The following is a 23848-nucleotide window of genomic DNA, read 5'->3' as shown; positions in this document are numbered from 1 at the left end:
GGGCCAATCGCAGGTCGGCAGAATATGGCAGAATTTGGCAGGTAACGTGCGATAGCGCCGTTATATGTATTGTCCTCTATTAAAACAATATACCCCCTATAGCCCCACTAATATAACTGTATCTTTTATAAATAGAGTCCTATTTTATAGCTCTATTTTAGGGCTATAAAATAAGCTATTATTTATAAAATATAGAGCGTTATTAGTAGGGTTATAGGGGGTGCTTTGCAATGGCTTAAGGCTCTCCGCTGACTTATCCGGCCCCTCCATTCCTAGAAATAAGTACCCCCTATAACTCTACTAAAACGGCCTTAAATTATATAAATAAAGGCTTATTTTATAGCCCTAGAATAAAGCTATAAATTAGGCCTCTATTTATAAAATATAGAGTTATATTAGTGGGGCTATAGGTAGTATATTATTTGGATATTATCCGGATATTATCCGATATCCGGGCTATCCTCGGATAGGATTATTATCCGCCCGACCGGATAGGATAATTTATCCTCCGCAGGTCTGAGCTCGGTACGGTGTTCGTGCACGGTGCAGCTTGGCATTGCACCCTAGCAGGTTAAGGGATACAAAGTATTGGAAAAGTGCCTCAGACGTGATTCCGGCGGTTTACCACGAATGTGGTTAGTCAGCTTGCGGACCGATTGAAAATCCGCACCAACGGAATCACGTTGAGCTTGCTGAGGTGTTCTGCACGGACCACTTGATCTTAGGACGCAAGCGTGTTAAGGAGCAGAAGCGATACGGCAGGCCTTGCGATTTGGATTTGGGTTTGAAAGGAATTTGCGAAGGTCACATAGGCACCGGTTCCGTACGCATTGCACCTCCACTAAGGTTCGATATGACTTCATAACGATGGAGGCCGTCAAGCGACTGTTGGAAACTTGGTAGGTCAGTATTCTGATTTACAGCGTCCTGGCGCATCCGGTGGTTAGCGTGTTTTATTAACCTTCCCTTAAACAGCAAAAATACCAAAACTTCCCCTACAAAAAGGCCGTGCAGACGTGGCTGCGCTAACCACCGGAATTGAAGAGACGCTGTATATACGGCTTTACGAGGCCGCAGTCCTCGCGCAGTAGCGAGTCATTACCTAGAAGTAGGGAGTCTGCCTTCCGTCGTGGAGCGGTCTAATGGAAACAAGGCTGAAAACGGGGCAGACTGTCCAAGCCACGTCGCCAAGAACACGTCGCAACCGGGTTTCGCAGAAGTCCATCGATATACTTGATGTCAACTTTTAGGCGATACCTCATTGCCTGCATGTCTGGGCTAGAAAGGTGCGCAAAATGCATTTCTGCCATGCTTGCGGGGACCGAGTCACTCAGCCTTACCAGCCAGCCTTATTGGTTCTCCTCTTTTCAGTAACTTCAGGTTACCCTTATGCGCACTATTGCAACCTGCAAGGAGCTAGACTTAAGGCTTTATTACCTCTAGAGGCTGTACAATTTATGCGTTGTACCCCTCCCCTCCCCGAAACCCTCGAATTCTAGAATTCTAAACTCTGCGACTTGACGAAACGAATGGGCCTCATTGCCTGAGGCTCTGAGGGACGAAACCCAAACGTGTAGGAGCATAAAATAATAACTGTGTCATGAAATCTCGATATTGGCTTGCCGGCCGACTTCCTTTGCGATTTTTTCATACTATACGTTTTAGAAAGCCATACACAACCCTTCGTCTGATCTTTTCAGCCCTTCGGTCTTCAGCCCCGTAGCCTTGTTGCCTGCGTCAGCCTCCATGCCAACAGGCCAGTACATATAGCGCCGTGTCCGTCTAGGTGGTTTACAGCCTTGAGAGTGCCTCGAAGGCTTTTACCTTTACTCAGATATACTTGCTGGAGCATCACCACTATCTTCTGCCTAGTAACAACCAAACGAATCCACCTTCGGCCTCTTATACACAATGACTTCGACCTCATCTCCGGTAATCGAAGGCTTCATGAGGCACTATCGTATAGCACACTACGAAAAACTAGCTGTGCGTGCTAAAGAGATATGCAATGAAAAACTCGATGGATCTAAAATCCAGGCCATTATCACATACCGTGCGAAAGCTAGTGAGTCCTTGCGGAAGAAGCTAGAAGAGCGAAATAAAAAAAGGCACTATGCAAATGAAGAACAGATCCAAAACGATATAATTGACCTTGCGGGAGTGCGCATTGCTCTTTATTTCCCCAGCCAAAGGGATTTTGTCGCCGACCTGATAAGAGAAGCATTCGATCATGTCGACTGGAGGTCCCATCCAAATCTCAATTCCAGCGATCAGCAGCATGGAACGATTGATCGAGGTTACCGCCCTAAATTTGGGGGCTATGAAGCCAAACACGCTGTTGTGAGCATCAAAAAAGATGATGCTAGTACTTTAGAATTGTTTCCGCAAGATGTTGTGGAGATACAGATCGTGTCAGTCCTTGTCCACGCATGGGCTGAAGTAGAACACGACATTACCTACAAAAATATCTTCGATAAAGCTACAATCGACGAGAGAGTAATCCTTGATTGCCTTAATGGTTTGGTCCGATCTTCAGAACTGCTTTTAGACCAGCTACATCAGCACTATATGGCACGGATTGCGTCAGCTAAGGACAGCTTCCGGGACGGATTCCAACTAGGAAATTTCCTGTTCGAGCGAATGGACATTGATGTGCCAAGGGATACCGTCAAAACTCATTTGGAGATGCTGCGGAAATTTCTGGAAGTTGTAGGAAAGGATACGCAGAAAGACCTGGGCCAGATATTGGACACACTTGGTTTTGAGGCTGATCCTGGTCCACAAAACTCAAAGAATCCCAAGCTGGAACTACAGAGGATTTCTGAAAAGTATTTACCATTTAAACCGTCCTCATACATGCACCTTCCCTTCTGCATCATGGCTCATATCCTTTCAACCATTCCTTATAAGGAGGAGTGCGTTGCACAACACAACACAGCAACTGAAAACTCTAGATGCAAGATTCTGCTAAGCTCTATATCGTGGCTTCGGGAACTCTCAGAGCTCTCGGTTCATGTGGAACAAGCATTTGGGGAAGCCGAGATGACGGAGGAGGAAAGGGCGGCTCATGATTGGCTCTTCACTGGCGCAAAACGATATAACATATTGCAAGGAGAGGAGCCAGATGAATTAGACCAAAAAAAGCTGAGAGTCCTCTGGGAGTGGTTTCAGAAGCAGGATGAGCATTCAATCTTTTCTTTTGTATTCAGGATTTCTAAAATGGGCGTCCTCAAAGACCCCCTAATTTTAAGTGATTTAAGTTGGAGTTCCTCTTCCTCAGAATGCTCGGATAGCGAATCATCTGATACGGGGCACTGAAGGATAGGAGCATAGTTCGAAGAGTGCCTTCGGACATTTTACTACAATTCAAAAACAATCGTTCCGTTCGCTCTCTAGGTTTACACTTAAATTTTGGTCTCCTGCCATGTCCTTGGGCATGAATTTAGGTACTCAGGACCTTACTAGTTTTGGTGTGATGCAGCTCTCCAGACACACCTTGTTTATCTTGCTATTTACTATAACCTCCTAATCTACTCCTTTTGTTTACGGTTGCGGTTGAGAGTAGTAGTAGTGGAGAAAGGAAACGGGTGATACACAAGGGGCGCAGAGATAAATGTATGTTCATAAGTTTATAAAAAAAAATTTCTTCCAGGATTTAACTTATTTAATTGCTATTACTTCTCATGAATGAATATATCGTTTATGAAGCTATGAACAAAATTATCGTTGGGACCAGCCGCCGGCGTCTCGACTACTGAAATCCCGCACCACAACATCCCAGAAACCTGGTCTTAGGAATATTTCTTTGAAATGCAAGGGTGGAGACTCTCCACACTTCGAACATATACCTCGCATTAGAAGGATAAACTGATTGAGCACAGTATTACTCATTGAACAAGACCCTGGCGTTTTGGCAGAATTCCTACCAACTCAATTACATCTGTACAAGATCTCAAAGGAGTAACTCGGTGCCGAGTGATATATCGGACAGCTCACTAGCTGAGCCCTTTTAAAGCATTTATGACTAATTTGATGTCAGGACATTCTTACGGGGCCGAATTCAAACAGTTACCTCACAGCCAGAGCTCTATTTCTCTAGTTAGATACTTACAGACATTCTTGAAAACAGATGAAGAACGGCATAGCGAGCAGTCATGCCTACAACCTTTCTTCTACTGAAGAACAACATTGTAATGTCCGGCACCTCCCTGATTCATCAGAACCTAAAATATGCCGCGTTCAGATATAAACTCCCATTTACCCTGAGATACCACACAAAGAAAATCCACAACATTAAGAAAACCCATCCCTGCTTCCGCACCATGCCAAAACCCAAACCCCACCAGCGCGACCACCATCTCCGCCCCTCAACCTCACCCAACCCGACCCAAACGGCGCGCTTTTCTTCTACCTCCCACAAGAAAAGCCTAATGGCATCTTCTGCCAATGGTGCCCCTCGGCCTTCACCGTCCCCACCGCCGCACTCACTGGCTCTGCGAAGCCAGCCTCTCGCCCTCTAACCCCATGCTCGCAGATGCCAGCCTAACCTTCAACTGCACCGAGCAATTTATGATGTTCGGAAAAGCGCTGCACTTCTGCGACGCGGCGACCGGCGCCTGCATCATGGCGTCGGGTGATCCGAAAGAGCAGAAGAAACTCGGCACTAGCGTGGAGGGGTTCAGCGATTCCAGGTGGAGTTGTGTGAAAGAGAAAGCCGTTGTGCAAGGTAACTATTATAAGTTCTCGCAGAATGCGAGGCTGAAGGAGGCGCTACTGGCGACGGGGGAGAGGGAGCAGTGTGAAACGGGTAGGAGAGATAGGGTGTGGGGAATAGGTTACTGAGCGGATGGAGCTGAGATGTATCGAGAGTTTTGGGGGGAGAACTTACTGGGGAAGTGTTTGATGAAGGTGAGGGAGAGATTGAGGACGGAGGGGGATGGAGAAGAATATGGAGAAGTTGAAGAAAACATCGAGGCGGTGGGGGGTGAAGGCGTAGGCGGCGAAGTAGTGAACGGTGAGATCGTTAAGTAAAACCTAGCCTCTTAATACGCTCCCGAGCGGACCTAATATTATCACTGCTTTAGTGAGAGTCATAGATATCTTCAAGAGCAAATGCAAGCTTAGGAAAGACACCGGCCGGCGTTCTTTTTCGGACACTGTCTCTCTGTGGCAGTGATTCGTAAATGTTTGCCTAGAACAAATAATTTGGGCTTCAGATTAAACCACGCTCCTCATTTTTCCTCGTGGGTTCCGCTGGGTTAGACGAGCGGTCTTCCGGATCCAGACATAACATGAATATCAATGAACTCCTGAAGAGACGGGAAGAGTTGAGCTGGCCATTTTGAGTATGCTGAGAAGAGGAACGGGAAAGATGGAGAGTAGCAGGTTTTTATTCCTTCCGCGGTTGAGGGGGTACAGCACGTTCCATTTTTGTGTCCAAGTTGTGCCCTCATTGATGACTTCAGATGCTTAGGAAAATTGTATCTATTCCTTTGTATATTTACTTCAGAAGTACTTCAGTCATTTGTCCGAAACCTACAAAATTCATAGTTCCTCACGTGCACGCCTTTATTAGCAACGCATGTGATGCAATACTGAGTGCAGAAACGTGTGGAAATGCATTAAAGAGACATTTCAACGTCGATCATTCGTATAGAGTACAAGTAGTGTGCTTAGGGATGAATGCGTTTGTGGACAAGAGAAGCGAACCAACTTTATTCTGCAAAACGGATGACATTTGCCCAACAAAAGCATCAAGGCTACCTGTGACAGAGACCGCTAATACGAAACCTCCCAAGATGAGAACACAAACGCAATGATGAAACCTCCTACGAACAATATCTAGAATCGGCAAGGATAAGCTCCAGTAATGCATCTAAAAGCTCCTGCTTAATGCCCATATTCTGAAGTCTAGAAATACGCGTGCTGACTGGCTGGTCTGCATTGATAGTATACCAAATGGCCTCCTTTTGATCATAACCCATGTTTGCATCGTAAATGATGGGCCAGCATCGTGACACCGGGTCAATGATATCCAATTGTGGGCCAGAACCAAGCTCGAGAACGCATTCTTGGTCCGTAGGCAGAGAGCCAATATTGATGGTAGATCCGTTCGCATTTGTAGTTGTCTGAACTACTGTAGTCTTCTTGCTGCCGCTCAGGAGGCATCGAATATCGTCCTTCGGCGTATGTGCGACAAGTCGAATTATCCAATCTCTGTTCTTTGGGATTGACGGGTCTGATGGCAGAGTGGGTCCTATTCTGAGGATTCCAGATGACTGTTTGTAACTGATTGATGTGTAGCTGAAACGGACATTATCGGTGCCAGATTCTGTGCCGTCAACCTCGACAATTCCAAAACCTCCGTCGTCAACACGAGTGCCTGTTCCGTTGTCTTCGATTAGTTCGAATGAACCATCAGCACCAACAACTAAGAGGATCTCAAGCGAGGAAGGATTTGGTGCTCCATTCTCTAGATTCAAAGCTGCATCAAGCGGAATGATTGCTCCTTCGGCTGCCAAAACTGGATAACCATTCAAAGGTCGATGAAGTGAGAGCTCCCTATCTCCATCATATACAACGCCAGTAAAGACATCAACAAACCTTAGTGGGGGCAACCAAACTTTGGTGTTCCCAAGATGAGTTGTCGAGTCGCGGGATCTCGTGATTGGTGCCACAAACAGCTCGCTTCCAAAACGAAACTGGTTTGGGTAGAGGTATGCCTCTTCTGTCTCCGGATAGTCCCAGTATATTGGCTGCACTAAAGGTTCATCATGGGACGCAGCTCTGGCATTCATGGTATAAAGATAAGGAATTAGTCGATGACGGAATCGAAGAGTGTCTTCAATGACATCGCATGCTTCCTTGTTGTATACCCATGGCTCTCTTGTGTTGAATATGTTGTTTGATGAATGCAGTCTCAAGATTGGTGAGAAACAGCCCAGCTGGACCCAACGTGTCGTTAATTCATCATCTTTGTAGCCTTGCATGTGGCCACCAATATCGTGACTCCACCAACCATACCCAATATTAGATGCAGTTGCTGTGAATTCCGGTTGGAAGTTGAGAGAATCCCAGGTCATAATGGTATCGCCGGAAAACCCAATTTGATATCGATGAGAGCCAGGACCTGCAAATCGAGAGAGTATCAAAGGACGTTGATGACCCCGACCTATATCCATGAAGTGAAAGTGATTGAGTACCCAAAGAGGGTCAATTCCTTCAATGCGAGAACGGTTCCCTTGCTGCCAGTCAACCCACCAAAAGTCCACTCCTTCTGCTTCATGTTCATGGTGGACAACATCGAAATAGGCATCCATGAATTTGCGATCTGTACAATCAAAGTTGATGTTTGAGCCTTTAGATGGATCCAATCCTAGGTACTCAGCAACTTCCTCGTACTGGTCCTCGAAAGCTCGGATACCGTCCGCCGGGTGGACGTTTAACGTGACGCGTAAATCACGCTCATGGAGCTCCCCGAGAAAGCCAACAGGATCTGGAAAAAGTTCTTTGTTCCAACTATATCCAGTCCAGCCAGACCCGTAGGTAGGTGGGATGCGGACCTTGTGCCAATCCATATCAAGAACAGCAACCGCCAAAGGCACATTATCGCGCTGGAAGTGATCTATCAAGTTGAGGTATTCACGACGGCTGTAAGGATGGTATCGGCTCCACCAATTACCTAGGGCCCATCGTGGCAGAAGAGGCTGACTTCCAGACACCGCATAAAACGCTCTCATGGCATCACGGTAATCATGGCCGTAACAAAAGATGTACGCATCACTTCGTTTGCCGGATCTGCGAGGCCCGATCCAGCCACCAGGTTCGAAAAGCATCGTCTTGCTATCCTCGACAACAGCAAAGCCCTCCCGCGAGAGCACTCCTGGCTCTACAGGAATCTTTCCATTTGCCATGTCCAATGTCCGTGTTGTGCCGCCCAATGTCTCGACATTCTGGCTATAGCACCACCGATTTGTTATAGGACCTCGTAACTGTACAGCAAGTCCTTCTGAGCTGAATTCCTTCTTGTTGTATATGACGTGAAAGCGTTTGGTGATGATCTCGAGGACGTGCCCACGATCCCAGAGATAGTAATTGGGAGCGGCAAGCTTCCTTCGTATGGCAAAGGTCGATGCTCTGTCCTCGAACTTGCCATCTTCGGCCCATTCGTATCGTAGCAGGCCGTCGGTGAGCACAGTAAAGCGGTACTTGTTGCCTACGACAATAGCATCTGGATGGGCTACGGGGCTTGTGGGGAAGTCGTAACGAGACATAGCGGAGAAAAGTTTCACTCTAGTCCTCTGCAGTGAGATTTTGTGGGGTCGGGGAGCATAGCGGAGACGGAGGAGGTGGATTTGATGGCTGGCACGTTCATTGTAAATAGGGAACCAGGGCGGTGCACCATGGTCTCACAGGCTCGCGTGACCTCGGTCGGCACTTGTCAGACGACTTGCAGATCTACGAAACTGGAAAGCCTTGCAGACGAAACGAGGCCAGCTGGACTGTTCCTGCACTGCTCCTGCACTATACACGAAATTGTTAGGCAGAGCTTTGGTGCCACAGAAAGACATGTGACGTTGTTGATAATGATGACGCTCACGCGCCGAGGTACGAGCAGCTGGACTGTTCCTGCAGGTCGCGGGGTATGGTGGGCCATGCGCACCAAACCGCCAACGCCCGAAATCCGAAAATTTCAGAACATCAAATTCTTAGTCTTGATCATACAAAAGCTCTACCTAAAGCTCTATACAAAGTTCTACTTAAAGCTTTATACGGAGCGGTAAAGCTCTTTTAATATACAGTATTAATACACTAGGAAGTCCCTGAGAACGCTCGCACGAACGCCTGCACGAACGCCCGTACGAACGTCTCTACGAACGTCTCTACGAACGCCTCTACGAACGCCTCTACGAACGCCTCTACGAACGCCTTTGCGGTTGTCTCTACGAACGCCTTTGCGGTTGTCTCTACGAACACCTTAATAAACAGACGCCTGCACAAAGCTCTATAAAAGGGGAGGTTAAGGGAGGCTCTGCCTACGGAGGCTCTGCGTATAGAGGCTCTACGTACGGAGGCTCTATACGACGCTCTGCATTGAAGACTCTGTGTATGGAGGCTCTGCGTACGAAGGCTTTGCGTATGGAGGCTCTACATACGGAGGCTCTGCACGACGCTCTGCACGACGCTCTGCGCGACGCTCTGCACGATGCTCTGCATCGAAGACTCTGCATCGAAGACTCTGCATTGAAGACTCTGCATTGAAGACCCCGCGTACGAAGGCTCTGCGTATGGAGGCTCTACGTACGGAAGCTCTGTACGATGCTCTGCACGATGCTCTGCATCGAAGACTCTGTATCGAAGACTCTGCGTGCGAAGGCTCTGCGTATGGAGGCTCTACCTACGGAGACTCTGCACGACGCTCTGCACGACACTCTATATACAAAGACTCTGCATACGGAGGCTCCGCGTACGTAGCTTCGTGCAGAGCCTCTATACGCAGAGCCTTATACGCAGAGTCTCTAAACGCAGAGTCTCCGTACGCAGAGTCTCTAAACGCAGAGTCTCCGTACGCAGAGTCTTCGATACGGAGCGTTGTGCAGAGCGTCGTGCAGAGTGTCGTGTAGAGCTTCTGTACATAGAGCCTTCGTACGCAAAGTCTTTAACATAGGGCCTTTAATATAGAGCGTCGTGCAGAGCGTTGTGTAGAGCATTGTACAGAGCCTCCGTATATAGAGCCTCTATATATAAAGCCTTTGTCTATAAAATCTTTTTATATATAGAGTCTTTAATATAAAGCGTTGTATAGAGCTTATATGTAGAGCCTTTATATATAGAGCCTTTATACGCAGAGCTTCTATATATAAAATCCCTAATATAGAGCCCCGCGTAGAGCCTTATATAAAGCCTTATATAAAGTACCTATACGTAGAGCCTCCGTATAAAGCTCTACGCGAAACTTTATATAGATATAGAGTTATATAATTTAATATTTAATAACTTTTTATCTATAATTAAATTTTAATTATTATAATACTATTAAATTTAGCTTCTTAAGCTCTATAGTTTATATCTTAAAAGTATATAAATAGAATGCGTAGTTAAAAAGTTATTAAGATATAAAAGTTGGCTATAATATAGTTGCTTTAAAAAAGGAGAATTAAATATTAGAAATTATAATTAATAATAGCAATTTACTAAAACCTTACCTATTTAAACTATTTTTCTATACTTATATAATATNCTACTTGCCCTNTATACTATATTACTATTATCTATTCCTTTAAGAAAGTTATTTAAAGCCTATACTTTTTCTTATTTTAGTTAGCACTATAATATATAAGAGGGGAGCTAAGGTACTTAAAAATACTATTAAAAACACTTCTAAAGCGCCTAAAGAAGTAGACCTTACTATTAAACCTATACTACCTATATAAACGCCTTTTACTATTATAGAATAACCTAAAGGTTTTTATACATTTATTCTAAATATAACTACATATACTATACTATAAAGATATTTATTAATATTCTAGTTATCCTATTTAAAGTCTTTAAATACTAAAAGTTTATTATTTAAAATATATATTAGCTAATAAATATCGCAGCCTTTTATTCGTTTTAGCTTATTAATTAACTACTATTATTATATTATAAAAGTTTAAAGAATCTTATAATACTTAAAGAAAGTAAATAATATAGATAAATAGTATAAAGCAGAAGGAATAATAGAGGTATGGTTAAAATATATAAAAAGACTTAATAGGTTAATCTTATTAATTAAATATAAGGCTACTACTATACCTATTAATACATCTACTAATACTATAATTATTAAAATTACTACAGCTATTTAAGCAGCACTTTAAATAGTAGGTATTTTAACTAAAGTAGTAGTTAATAAAGAGGTAGAGTCTTTAATAATTATTATAAAGGTATAGTAAAGAAGCTATTAGTAAAAAGAGACTACTAAATAGAGTAACTATATACACACTATTTAACGCTATTACTATCTTTAATAATACTTATAAGAATAAAAGGCATAATATTATATACTGTCTTAAATCCAAATTAAAGTACTTATCGGGAATGAGGCAAGCGGTCGTCACGTGACGCCGCGGGCACTGGCGAGGAGTCTTAAGCTTCCTCGCCCTTCCTCATTCCAATTAATAAGCTTTATTAACCAACATCACTGTAACCTACTCGAGTTAGTCGTTATTGGTGAGGTCACCCTGTGTGACTAACAGTACTTACTTAATAAAACCCTACTATTTAGCGTGTTAATTAGACGTAATAGAACAGAAAAAAGCTACGCTTAATATATTAGGTCTATCTTTTACTATTACAGATTAAGTATAGTAAATACCTATAGAATAAGGAGGATAAATATATAAATATCTCTCTATGTAGCTATAAATACTATTAAAGTAACTCTTATAGTATAAATTAATTAATAAGCTCTCCTTTCTAATAATAGTAGTAATAAGAAGAGACTTATATTATAGTTGTATAAATTATTAGCTATTATTATTTAATAGTAAAAACTATTAGTATTAATAGTATAGTAGCTTTAATAAACTAGATGTAGTAGTAAAAACTAGTAAATATATAATATAGATATAAATACTATATAAATAAGCAATACTTTCTTTTATATTACTAATTACCACTAGATATTTTATAGTAGATCCTATATTAAATATAAAATATTCTTTAATGCCTTCTTTATTAGGTACTTTATTAAATTTTGTTCTATTCTCTAAAGCGCCTATTAATCTTTACTATTTAATTTTAAATATATCTTCTACTAGCCTACTACTTAGTAGCCCTACCAATAGTAGTATTAAATAATTAAATAGTAAGCTTAGTATCTCTATTAAATAGCTATAAAGCTATTATCTAGCTTTTACCTATATCTCTACTGGGGTAGGATTAATTTTAGCAAATAAGTATTATACCTTTAAGATATTAAAGTATATATATATATATATAGGCTTATTAATTATATAGAAGATAATTTAAAGGACTTTAGAACAAATTAATAATGTTATAGTACTATAGTAGAGACTTTATTTAATATATTAATTAATAGGCGCTTTATATAATTTTATTCTTCCCTTTATCTAAATATATTATATATTATACTACTAAATTCCTACTTATAAGAAATACTATTTCTACCACTTTATTAAATCTTTATTACTCTACTATATAGTTTAGAAAGTTGCTAAAGTTATTTTATAATTTAAGTTTAAATTAATAAGTATATAGCTACTACTTTAAGTTTTAAAAAAAAACTTTAATTAGATTAAAATTAGGTAAGTAAAGAAAAAGATATTTAAGTTTACTACTAGCAGTATTATAGAGGTATTGGACTTCTTAGGTTTAAGTAGGTAGTATTATTAATACGTCTATCCTTTAATATATACCTTATTATAATAGATTAATAAATTATCTATTACCAAAACTAAATAAGGCTATATATAAGTAAAAACCTTATTCTTTATCTATTAATAGCGCCCTAGTATATTAACTAAGTATATTACCTTATTAGGTATATGTTAGTAGTAAGCCCTATATTTTAAATATTTTTAGTTTTAATATTTCTTTAATAGGCTTCTTAATAAGTACCTACCTATACTTCCTACTTATTATCTTCTTATTATAAGCCAATTTATTAATAAAAATAAACCAATTGCGCCTATAGCTATAGATTTAAATATTTTAATTATCTCTTAGACCTAGGCTATATTATTACATTATTATCCTTATAACCTTTCTACTTTATCTCCTTTATATTAATCTAGCGAATAGTATACTTTATACTACTACTATATTATAATTATTATATAAAAACTAGAGTATCTCTTTATAATAGGCGTTTAGGTTATATAGTAGGCTATATATACTAAACTACTAAATACCTAAATTATAAAAGCTTTAAAACTTTAAAATTTTAGTTATAATCTTATAAAAGCTCTACTTAAAACTTTATATAGTACTTTAAAGCCTTTTTAATATATTATATTAGTATATTAGGGGGTCTCTAAGGACGTTTATATAAATATTTCTATAAATATTTCTATAAACGCCTTTATAATTACCTCTATAAATACCTTTATAATTGTCTTAATAAACGCCTCTATAAATATTTTTATAAATCCTTTTATAATCGTCTCTATATACGCCTCTATAATTATCTTTATAAATATTTTAATAAATAAACGCCTATATAACGCTCTTTACTAAAGACTCTCTATATAGAGGCTTTATATAACTCTATATAATACTATATAGAGGCTTTATATAACTCTATATAATACTATATAACGCTCTATATTAAAGACTCTCTATATTAAAGACTCTATATACAGAGGCTCTACGCACGTAGCTTTGTGCAGAGCCTCTATAAGCAGAGCCTCTATAAGCAGAGCCTCTGTACGCAAAGCCTCCGTATATAGAGCCTTTGTACGCAGAGCCTCTATACGCAGAGCCTCTATACGCAGAGCCTCTATACGCAGAGCCTCCGTACGCAGAGTCTTCGATGCAGAGCGTCGTATAGAGCGTTGTATAGAGCACCCGTATGTAGAGCCTTTATGCGCAGAGCCTCCGTATGCAGAGCGTTGTGTAGACTGTCGTATAGAGCCTTCGTACGCAGAGCCTCCGTACGCAGTCTTTAATGTAGAGCGTTGTGCAGAGCGTCGTGTAGAACCTCCGTACGTAGAGCTCTATACGCAGAGCCTCTATACGCAGAGCATCCGTATATAGAGCCTCTGTACGTGAAGTCCCTAATGCAGAGCCCCGCGCAGAGCCTCGTGTAGAGCACCTATACGCAGAGCCTTTGTATAGAGCCTCCGTGTAAAGCTCCGCACGAAGCTCTACGTAGGTATAGAGTCAAAAGGCCCCAAATCAAAGCATCAAATTAAGAAAAACTTCAAGTTAAGGCTTTAAATCAAAGCTTCAAATCGTGGTTCAAATCGTGGTTCAAATCGTGGTTCAAATGGGGCGATATTTTGATGAGGCGAATTTGAGGCGTTGGCGGTTTGGTGCGTATGGCCCACCATACGGGGATGCGTCCGATCAAAAAGCAAAACATCAAAAGATGGGGAATCTCACCGCTACAAAGTACCTTGTACCTTGCACTGTACGAGATTGGTTTACATACCCACAAACGGTACTTCCGGTTTCTCATCTAGTCAATTTTCAATGCCGGACGATGAGCTCGCACCTTCACGCGGTGTCCGGTGTCTAGTATCTTTACTTGTCAGAGTAGTGACCCGACCTGTATTGAGAAGTCAAGACGAGCTCGAGCGAACGACACTACGAGCGTTCGCGCAATAGGGAGAGAGAGGAAGACAGTTTTTCGTCCGCCGATCGAATTAAACTAGACGCGTACACAGGTCTATACGAACACGACTCGACTTCGATCCGAAAACCTCGATCCTCAATGCTAAGAATACCACCATCGACGACTTAAGATTATTTATGCACGGCCGATTGCAGGTGCTATTCACGACAAAGAGAAGCTGTGTCTGGTATTTAATACCACGGCTTCGGCGGCGTTAAGCTGCTTATGAGGACTTCTATCGTCGGGCTTCACGCTAGCGAGATTGACTTCAACAACAACCCCGAGCTTGCACCAGGAGATACGCTAGGCCTTCGCGAGCCGTGGTCTGTTTTCAATGCTATGGTCTTGGAGTGGGTAGGAGATACTGCGAGGTGTGTCGCCCTGTGCGGAATCAAGAAGAGAGTTTGGGAGGCTGCCAAACTCCAAAAGCGTCGTGTGAAATTGGCATAATTCAAAATATCCTTTTTACACAACGAGCAGCAGCGGTAGAATATATAGCACCATAGAAAGCTACATAGATCCAAAAAGACTTCGATACTTTGACAGGGCCGAAAGTGGTCCGCATTGAGGATGCTCACACTTCTTACAGCTACACCATAAGCATGAGTAAACGGCGTTCATGGCATGCTTTGTATGGTTGCATGGGAATATGTATTAGATAACTAAAATCCAGGTGGAACTTGCGTTTATTAAGTGTAATATTTGATCCAGTACAATTAAAAAGCCAAGGCCCCACCTCGCTGTCCCAGCACCGTAAATCGCATCATGAAACACTCTAGAAGATAAAAACAATCCTCTCTGGGCTTCATTTGCAATATACGCCTTCTTCCAAATCTCCATACACTGAAGTAGCCTGAGGCACGGCATTTCGGAGTTGGGAGAAATTCGGGAGCCGAACTCAAGAATTTCGAACTCCAAATGATTCACGGCCCCAGGCTTGCCGTCGAAGCTACTTGAAGAGATAAAGGGGATGATCAGTCTTTGAGCTGGATTTCCTTCGTCCTTTGAAGTATGACGGACAATATCGTGTCGGTTTCTCAACCACTACGAGCCTCCGACATCATTTTCCCAGCTTTATCAACTAATTTCTCTCAAACCCTATCATCGCTTACGCGCTCTGCCCTTTCCATATCTAATCGTCTTGACTCTATTTCTCAAGATGCTGCGTTCGTCAACTCAGTTGCCAATGCCTACGGCCTACCATTAATTGCGAATGAGAGATGCGGTTCCTGGTACATTAACCCGCATCGAAAAGCTGAAAGTGCTTATTTCAAGAGCACCGATGGCCATACTGGTGAATGGGCATTCAGTCTCCGAAGATTGAACACTCAGGTTCTAGGGGTTATTGGGGAGCATGATGGGTATAATAAATGACTAGTAAGCTAGATAAAGAAGGAACCAGGCTGAGATTGGTAGTTGCGTGATAGTAGACTCTACCAGGAGAGGCAAAAGTATGTCTAAGACTCCTGTCTAGTAAAATTTCGTACCCTATCTGACTCTTAGGCTCTCCTACACAGGCATGCCAGATGCGCTATCAAAGACTGTGCCAATATGGTGCTGTGTCCTGAATAGGATGCTGTTTCCAGAATACGAAGTCCACTCATTACATACTCCTCCTCAATTTGTGTCAGCCTCGGAGCGCTCTCAAATTGAAGCCCGCCTGGATGGCTTTGTACATCAACTTCAGGTAACATGAAGGCTTCAGACCTCTTCAAATGCTCTTGGTCCTGAAATAATTTAACCTCACACACTCACTTAGGAATTAAACATCCCAGTTGCCTCCCTTCGGGGGCAGATATCCAAACCTCTCCGGCCACTGTGGGTTACTCAGGATTCTCCACTACCCTCCACGCCTCCATCCTTCCCTGACTTTCACCCTGTTGTTCTCTGCACTTCATCTCGGCGAGTGAGAGGAGGTGAAGTTTCGGAAGGTGGCTACATACAGGGCGCCGGAGACGATAGCGAGGCATGGGCATGTGGGCTTACGCCTCCATTATTCTGGCAACATGGAGAGGAACTGCTCCGTACGCAGGAGGACGACCTTCCGACTTTGATCTCAGGGCTCCTTCAGGGCCCAAACAAAAGTTCTGAGGCAGAACCAATCCTAATTAAGCCGACCTCTACTCTTTACGTTGGATCGATGGAAACTAAAGAAATCTTCGGCGTTGATTCATTAATCAGCTGTGGAGAAGGTTTAATTGATGAACTTCAAACCAAGCTAAAGCGAAATTATCTCCATCTTAAATGCCGCACTGGCAAGGTAGGAAGCCGAGACTTGAGGAACGAGCTACCGAAGCTAGAGCATTTTTTCAACACTTTGCAAGAACCACCTAAAAAGCTTCTTATTTGTTGTTCCACTGGTAAAGACCTTTCTCTGGGTGTAGCTTTAGCTATTCTGTGCTTATACGCAAACGATAATGGTATGTATACAATGTCCTTAAAATCGCACTTCTAGGGGCTATATCTTAATGTCTTACACGACAGGAATAATATCAACCAACTGTACCACCGATGATATCGATAAGTCCTTCATCCGTCAGCGCCTTAGCTGGATCACGACCTCATATCCGACCGCTAATCCAGCACGAGCAACCTTACAGTCTATCAACTCGTTCTTGATCCGTCCTACTCGTTCGGTCCCTGTTACCAACAATCCGCAAACTAATGCAGGCCCTTCCGATTCCGGCCTTGACATTTATTCTTTACATATCCACCCAGAATCGACGGTCACATTACAGCTATTCACATCTCTCCAAGGTCATTGGTCTATTCAACGCACCCTAACCTCTGCTCTTCCTACCTATCCCTCTGGTACGTTCAGTGGCACCGCGAACTTCCAGGCACGCGATCCTTCCAGTCCGAAATTCTCGAAGGAATATTTATACGAAGAGCAAGGTATATTTTTAACCAGCACCGGATTCAACATGACCGCAAAAAAGAAATACGCATATCGGTACTGTGAAGAGAAAGACGAAATTAGTGTGTGGTTTGTTGGCGAGAATGGAAAGGACAAGTATCCACCAGTCACTGGAATGTTTGTAGAAGTGGCGCTTGACCAAAAGGAGAGCGATAAAGGGAGCAGTCGGCACGGAGACGGGAAAGTGCAAATATGTGATGGCAAAGAGAAGCACTTATGCGGAGAAGATCTATACGCAGCTTCGTATAAGTTTGGGGCGGATATGCTAGCGACTGAGGATACTAACGGAGGTCAGAAAGGAAATGAAGAGTGGTGGGAGGTCTGTTATGATGTAAAGGGGCCCAGAAAGGACTATGTGAGCCAAACACGGTATGAGAGATGAGGCTACGGCAGAGCCCTTAACATGCTAGGATAGTTTCTTTAGCGCGAGAGCGTCTAAGGGGGAGGGCCTGTTTGAAATCTCGCAAAATCTCACATTCCTATCCCTAGCCCTAACTAGCGCTACGCGCCCTGAAAAATATATTCTAAAATTTAAACTTGACCTTCCTAACCTAAACTTTAAATACCAACTCCTCCCCTGACTCCAACTCATTTGGCCATGATTTAATTTAGTATGGGAATCTATGGGGATGAAATTCGTGCGCGCAATCCAGGACGTCCAGCTGTATAAATAACGGAACATTGACGTCCGCTCCACGACCGAGAAAGTGGTAAAGCACTCGTATCAATGCTCTTGCTGATAATTCTCTCGTCTCTGTATCTGTCTCATCGACCACCCCATATTGCACGGTCAATAAGAAGCAATGGGAAGGTGTTTGACCGTTCAATCTGATATCGCAAACACTGCGGTTAGGATCAGCCTCTTCGTCGGAAAGCCACGATATGAGCTCCATGTTCTCGCCTTTCAAGTACACGTGTCCAAGATCTCGATGACCCATGCTTGCGTGCCCAAGCAAAACACTCTTCCATTCACAAGGAGAGAGACCTTCTGGTGGAGGTGTTTCTCGCAATTGCTTCTTAACATAGTCGCATAAGCCGAACTCAGCCGCTACGGGGACGAAGTCGAGTCCAGAATCTGTCCACCCGGGAATTCGCTCTAGTGTTCTCTCGATCAGGTCAACAAACAATTGATGATAGAGATCCCATAAAGCGTCTAGCCCCTCTCGCATTACGTTCATTCGAGTAAACCTGTACATGACCTCATATAATTCAGAATCCTCTTCAAATGTGCCCAAAAGCAATTCAGAGATCAAGTTTGACAACATTGAAAGAACAAAAAGCTCAGGCATGGTGGTGTTGTCATGTTGAAGGAGCTTCTGGCCGTCCAAGGTATCCAGGAGGAAGTCTGTGGCACTTTTATGTATGAAACGCATTCTCGCTCGTCTGAAAAACCTCAGTCTTGACCAAGCGCTAAGTTTTTCACTCCCATCTAGATGGTCTGCAACCTCAATAAATCCGGCACACTTTGACAAAAGCTGATGCTGGAAGACGCAGCATTCCTTGGCCAGATTGTGCTCCGACACATGGACTCCGCCTTCCAAGAATGACCGCTGAAGGGGAAGATTAGATGACAATAGCATGAGGAGCAAAGTATCGGCCTTCGGACTCCAATCTCGGATAAACGGAGGCTGATAGGGAAGCATTTGAAGTATAAGGCTGAATTCGTACGATTAAATTCCATGTCACAATTGAAACGCTTCCACATATTGTTATACAACTCACTGATCTTGCTTGGGAGTGTATTTATGTGTTCTAACAAAACCTCCCAGTTGTCGTACTTGATCAGTCCGTCGCGGATGCTTGACACGACGAGCCGGACTCAGAGGAAGACCCCATTCGCCTTCTCAAGAACCAGTTCGGTTGAGGATGATAGGGTTTTGTTCGTGGGGTAAAGAAATGAGGCCTTTTCCCATTCTGGAGTAGGTGTGTCTAGTATATACTTGTGCATGTCGTGCTGAGTCAGATCCTGTAGCTTCATATTGAGGTAACTTTCTAATTGCTTTCGTATCAGCGTCTCAGGGCAACTAGAAACACAAAACCTGATGTTCGGCAGGGAGCGAAGACGATGTATTAGTCCCAGAAGGTCATAGAGGCCATCACCGTCCGCTTGGTCGATTTCATCCAGCCCGTCAATAAAGATACAGGTTGAGCACTGCAATCGGTGTACGGCCTTGAAGAGAACGGATTGTAAGGGATATTATTGCGGTCACCTCGAGTTGCCCTCAGGACAACCCCGGACGCCTTATCTCATGAATCAGAACGCTCCGCAGAAGATTTATTCCGTGACATGGGATAACGCATAGACCCTCTCCTGGACCAATTAGAACAGCGCACTAATTTCAGCCCCCTGCGCACCCCTGCGCACCCCAACTAAGAATTCTTATATTGTATAACTTACAGAAGAACAACTGGAACAGCTGCATACGATGGACCCGGAGGTGAGAACTAGAACCCTATAACCTTGAATATCCGGTAATATTTCTTAGGATTAAAACTTTTGAAATCCATAGACTGTTGGAGTTGGTTTTATCAAGGCATTAGTTATATATTTTTTTAATAGAATTCGATTTGGTTCTCGTTATTTTGTGTGGCACTATATTTAAGCCGTTGCCGTGGCGGAAAACTCTATTCAGCACATAGCCCAAAGCAGCAACCCGAAGAGTTTCGGTTAAACTATCTACCAAAAACTACCTAACAAAACCATCTACCAAAAACCATCTACCAAAAACCATCTACCAAAAACCATCTACCAAAAACCATCTACCAAAAACCATGTACTAGAAACCATCTAACCAAAATCATCTACTAGAAACCATGTACTAGAAAACCGGACAGATGGGGCAACTCCCCATAGATTCAGGATTAATTTTCCCTTTCGCTAGTTCCGTTTTAGTCTGCGGACGTGAGCAACTGCTGCTTTAACCTGAGCTGAGGGTGAGCATACCTGAGCCGAGGGTGAGCATGGCGGAAGCTTGTAGCCACACTCGTGCCTAATAAAATCGGCTTGCTGCCTTAGATGACAAGGCTTCAGATCGTACAATGCGAAATTCCCTGCTGGCAGCTTCTCGACGGCATGTCTGATATCGATGAATGCAGCGTCTGCAGTCCGCAACTTGTGAAGAAGCGTTGACTGAATCTCACAGCATCAACAGCCCACGACCACTGACATGTCGGCCAACTTCCTCAGCCTCCCCAGCGAACTCCGCAACAACATATATGAGCAACTCTTAGTGCTTCAAGAACTCGTGGCATGCCCGACACGCCGATATCCGAGCGCTTACTCCGCAGCTCCTTCGCGCGAACAAGACCGTCCACCTCGAGGCCAGCTCGATGCTCTACGCCCAGAATCGTTTCGATTTTACCATGTGCACCTCTGAGGATGTAACCTCGTTCCTCGAGCAAATTGGCCGCAACAACGCAAGCTATATCCTGTATATCTGTGTCGACTTTCCCCAATTCCACTATCTCGACGTACATGATCTCACTCTCGAGGACGATAGCGATTGCATTCTCGCGAAGATCTAGAGTGACTACACCGAATTAGGCGCGCTTACAACGTCCCTACATAGCACCAATGCCATGGAGGTGAAGCTCGATGCACTTGATCATCCCAAGATCGTTGCTGAGGCGTTGGCGCTGGTCGATGCTCGCTTCAGAGCCTTTTCGTCCCTACAAGAGATCATTGTCGAGGTGTACGAGGACGGCCCGAGTAATCATATACGAAGGGAAATGAAGAATCACGGATGGACAATTAGTGCAACAGAATATGTGGAAGAGCCGGACTTTGACAGGTCTTTCAGTGAGATTGAAGAAGCTGGACCACGCCCTCGTACTTTCTGAAAAGTGCAGCTTGCTGCAAACGCTACGGGAATCGGGGAAGGAGAATAGGGACTCTGTTTATCAAAGCCCATGAGTTATAGGATATCCTTGGCGTTAATGTGGCTTTGATTCTCAAGAATAATACCCGGCACTGAAGCTATCCCTTAACTCGTCGGATTTCGTCCCCGTGTTATCGATAAGAACTAGCCAATCAGAGCCATAGAATTTAACCACTGCGAAGTTTAGAGTCCGACGTTCTCGCACGGATCACCTGCTCCGGGGGTTAAGGGATAGGTCTATAGACAAATCGACGTGCTCCCAACAATGGCTGAAATTGTGGGTGACATCTATTTTCACCGGTAAATAACATCTAACCCGACGTAAGAAGCCGCATATCCTCTCCCCCGGATCCTACGCCCACGGGACGTCGAAGCTAAAGTCGCAAAACGCAAGTCCCCGGTCCGGATCCTGCTGTTTCAAAGAATGGTAATGTATGTCCGACTCTGATACTACCGCCTTCGTATTCACAAGGTCGTTATCATAAAGCATATCTAAATGGAAAGTCAGGTCTCTAAAAGCGTTGATAATATTCTTTCATAGTCCAGGCCGCTCCTCTAGCTGAACTTGAAGCCGGTCTGGCGCAGCTTCTGGAACACGCCGTTAGGATCGTACTTGTGCGACACGGCCGTCAGCAGGTCAAGGTTGGCCTGTCCGTAGTGGATGTACGGTTTCTCATTACCCCAGGCGTAGTTGAGGTAGATCCAGTCAACAAAACGTCCGGCCTCCTGCAGGTTCTGGTTGATGGCAGTGACGAATTCGCGTGCAATGGGCAGGATGACCGCCTGGTTCTCCTCGGTGTCGACGGTTAGCGCGACGAGCCACATGAGGATAGGGCCGTCTGCGACGATGGGCTCCAGACCGAGGATGTTCCCCCCGCGCTTGCCGCTGTTCTGGACCATGGTATTGGTGACGGGCTGGAACTCGATGAGGGTGCTAAAGTTGGAGGTGGGCGCGGCGACCACCATCTTGGCGACGTATTCGGGATGCAGCTTGTTGATGATGCTAAGGGCCTCGAAGCTGTTGGTGGCCATACCAGTGAACCAGTTGGCGCTGTAAGGTATTAGTCGATGATTATATAAAACTAATAAGAAGAAGCAGATGTATGCTGAACTTACTAGAGACCAAGAGCCGTGGGACCGGTGAACTGGGGGATGATCTCCGCCTCGGGTCCCACCGTCAAGGTGCTAGAGATGTTAGGCAGCGCAAGGAAGCCGTCGAACGCGGGGGCGTTAGCAATGCCCTCGTTGTTAGTCAAGATGGATCGAATGGAGAATCCAGTATAGTCGTAGTAGAGGGCAATGATGGTCTGGTCGGGAGAGTTCTCTTGGGTGTTCTCCACAAAGTCGAGGTAGGCATTGAAGACGTTGTCTGTCTCGCTCAGGTTGTAGCTGGTGAACCCACCCCACAGTTGGGTGCCCTCGACAGTCTCTGAAGTTACATTATCAGCCCGCTGTATAGCCCGTCGTTTTTGTTTTTATAGAAAAAAGGGACAATTGCTTACGCTGATCAATTCGGGTGACGAAGCCCAGGTTTCCGGACCCGCCCTTTTGGGCCTTCCAGAGGTCGGAATTCGTGCTGGCGTTGGCGTTGACGACGCTGCCGTCGGCAAGAACAATCTCCCAGTTGACGACATTGTCGCATGCAAAGCCATGAGAGTTGCTGTGGAAGGAATACTGAAAAATTGTTAGCCAGTGCTCGCCTGTCGACCCAGTATGTAGAAAACACTTACCCCGCTACCCGTGGTGAAGCCGCCAACACCAACCACCGAAGCTCGCGCGCCGACAACCGTGACGTTGTATGGATCGACAAACTCATACACAGAACCCCATCGTGCACCGGGCTGGATCGAGGCAATTCCAGTGTCCGGGTTGTAGCTTGTCGTGTTCATGTAGCCAAAGTCGACCGTGACGCCGTTAGCGATGCCGTTGGATCCCTTCCACGCCGAGTGGCCACCCGCCTTGATACCGAAAGGGCATTGGTCCTTGGTCATAATCTTGACCGTGGCCTGCACATCCGCCGTGCTCTCCGGCAGGACCATGCACCAGGCGTGTTGCGCCGCATTGGCCGAGTAGTAGGTATCTAACTCCGCATTGTACGCTGCGGTATTTGGAAGGAGGACCTTGCCCTGCAGCTGCTTGTCTGCAGCGAGAGCCGCGCACTTGACACAGGTCAGTGTTACAGCTAGCTCAATTGAGTCGGAAGGAGGGAAAGGGATGAACAGAAGGGACGAAAAGAAGAGAAGCATGAACCTACGCAGACTTGGTGGGGATTCGACCTCGCGATCGTCGGCACCGCGAGAGTCGCAAGCGATGCCGCTACGGAGAATTTCATGGCGATGGAGGGAGTGAGACACAAGATCGACAGTGTATACGAGAAGGAGAACAGAAAAACAAACTCACTCGTAGGTAAGCAATGGCCGTCGTCTGGGCGCCCACTTTATGCCCTGATCCAGGGCGGTGGGAGTGCGGCACACTGCAAGCAGAATGCCCCTCTTCCCCAGCCTCCCGCTGCGCTGCGATGTTCGGAAGAGCACAGGATCCCGGTCGAGTATCGTGGTCTCGTTGAGGAGAAGGCGGTCGAGGGCGAGCCGTCCCGTCTCCAGCTCCTCCTCGAACAGGGGAAACTCCTTACGGCACCCAGCAGCCGGATCCCCGGAGGAGCCAAAATCGTGCGGGCTGCAGCGAGATTGGAAAAATTGTTCGAAAACG

At 44.4% G+C, this 23848-nt stretch overlaps 7 protein-coding genes across 7 annotated transcripts; 4 read left to right on the top strand and 3 right to left on the bottom strand.

Moving 5' to 3' along the window:
* Window positions 1–1911: 1911 nt before the first annotated feature.
* K441DRAFT_680924 (uncharacterized protein) lies at window positions 1912–3318 on the top strand (the record flags this gene model as incomplete). Its single annotated transcript, XM_067651416.1, has 1 exon — window positions 1912–3318. The coding sequence occupies one exon, from the start codon at window positions 1912–1914 to the stop codon at window positions 3316–3318; it is 1407 nt and encodes a 468-aa protein (XP_067499173.1).
* Window positions 3319–4274: 956 nt separating this feature from the next.
* Window positions 4275–4852, top strand: K441DRAFT_667292 (uncharacterized protein). Its single transcript, XM_067649810.1, has one exon. The coding sequence runs from the start codon at window positions 4447–4449 to the stop codon at window positions 4840–4842; it is 396 nt and encodes a 131-aa protein (XP_067499172.1). The 5' UTR covers window positions 4275–4446; the 3' UTR covers window positions 4843–4852.
* A 620-nt stretch (window positions 4853–5472) lies between these two features.
* K441DRAFT_667291 (glycoside hydrolase family 31 protein) lies at window positions 5473–8367 on the bottom strand. The gene has a single exon (XM_067649809.1). It carries the CDS (start codon window positions 8271–8273, stop codon window positions 5829–5831), a length of 2445 nt encoding a protein of 814 aa, XP_067499171.1. The 5' UTR covers window positions 8274–8367; the 3' UTR covers window positions 5473–5828.
* A 5733-nt stretch (window positions 8368–14100) lies between these two features.
* Window positions 14101–15056, top strand: K441DRAFT_667287 (uncharacterized protein). The gene has a single exon (XM_067649808.1). It carries the CDS (start codon window positions 14570–14572, stop codon window positions 14792–14794), a length of 225 nt encoding a protein of 74 aa, XP_067499170.1. The 5' UTR covers window positions 14101–14569; the 3' UTR covers window positions 14795–15056.
* Window positions 15057–15111: 55 nt separating this feature from the next.
* On the top strand, window positions 15112–17836 carry K441DRAFT_667286 (uncharacterized protein). Its single transcript, XM_067649807.1, has 5 exons — window positions 15112–15705; window positions 15761–15795; window positions 15862–16031; window positions 16104–16764; window positions 16829–17836. The coding sequence occupies exons 1-5, from the start codon at window positions 15356–15358 to the stop codon at window positions 17641–17643; spliced, it is 2031 nt and encodes a 676-aa protein (XP_067499169.1). The 5' UTR covers window positions 15112–15355; the 3' UTR covers window positions 17644–17836.
* A 27-nt stretch (window positions 17837–17863) lies between these two features.
* On the bottom strand, window positions 17864–19150 carry K441DRAFT_272877 (uncharacterized protein). Its single transcript, XM_067640891.1, has 3 exons — window positions 18984–19150; window positions 18163–18917; window positions 17864–18089 (listed from the first exon to the last, which is right to left on the bottom strand). The coding sequence occupies exons 2-3, from the start codon at window positions 18902–18904 to the stop codon at window positions 18085–18087; spliced, it is 747 nt and encodes a 248-aa protein (XP_067499168.1). The 5' UTR covers window positions 18905–18917; window positions 18984–19150; the 3' UTR covers window positions 17864–18084.
* Window positions 19151–21694: 2544 nt separating this feature from the next.
* Window positions 21695–23471, bottom strand: K441DRAFT_582739 (FAD-binding, type 2; the record flags this gene model as incomplete). Its single annotated transcript, XM_067644474.1, has 5 exons — window positions 21695–22190; window positions 22256–22568; window positions 22642–22813; window positions 22870–23298; window positions 23400–23471. The coding sequence occupies 5 exons, from the start codon at window positions 23469–23471 to the stop codon at window positions 21695–21697; spliced, it is 1482 nt and encodes a 493-aa protein (XP_067499167.1).
* Between the last annotated feature and the right edge of the window lie 377 nt (window positions 23472–23848).

Source organism: Cenococcum geophilum (genome assembly GCF_001692895.1).
Source record: "Cenococcum geophilum 1.58 unplaced genomic scaffold K441scaffold_54, whole genome shotgun sequence".
NCBI lineage: Eukaryota > Fungi > Ascomycota > Dothideomycetes > Gloniales > Gloniaceae > Cenococcum > Cenococcum geophilum.
This window is presented reverse-complemented; position numbering and strand designations above follow the sequence as displayed.

Excerpts from the sequence above, each read along its gene's own strand:
- K441DRAFT_667292 (XM_067649810.1), top strand. The coding sequence starts at position 4,447 with ATGGTGCCCCTCGGCCTTCACCGTCCCCACCGCCGCACTCACTGGCTC.
- K441DRAFT_667291 (XM_067649809.1), bottom strand. The coding sequence starts at position 8,273 with ATGTCTCGTTACGACTTCCCCACAAGCCCCGTAGCCCATCCAGATGCT.
- K441DRAFT_667287 (XM_067649808.1), top strand. The coding sequence starts at position 14,570 with ATGAGGACTTCTATCGTCGGGCTTCACGCTAGCGAGATTGACTTCAAC.
- K441DRAFT_667286 (XM_067649807.1), top strand. The coding sequence starts at position 15,356 with ATGACGGACAATATCGTGTCGGTTTCTCAACCACTACGAGCCTCCGAC. Across the intron at positions 15,706-15,760 it reads GTTATTGGGGAGCATGATGG|TTGCGTGATAGTAGACTCTA; the intron begins GTATAATAAATG and ends TGAGATTGGTAG. Across the intron at positions 16,032-16,103 it reads GCTTTGTACATCAACTTCAG|GAATTAAACATCCCAGTTGC; the intron begins GTAACATGAAGG and ends ACACTCACTTAG.
- K441DRAFT_272877 (XM_067640891.1), bottom strand. The coding sequence starts at position 18,904 with ATGCTTCCCTATCAGCCTCCGTTTATCCGAGATTGGAGTCCGAAGGCC.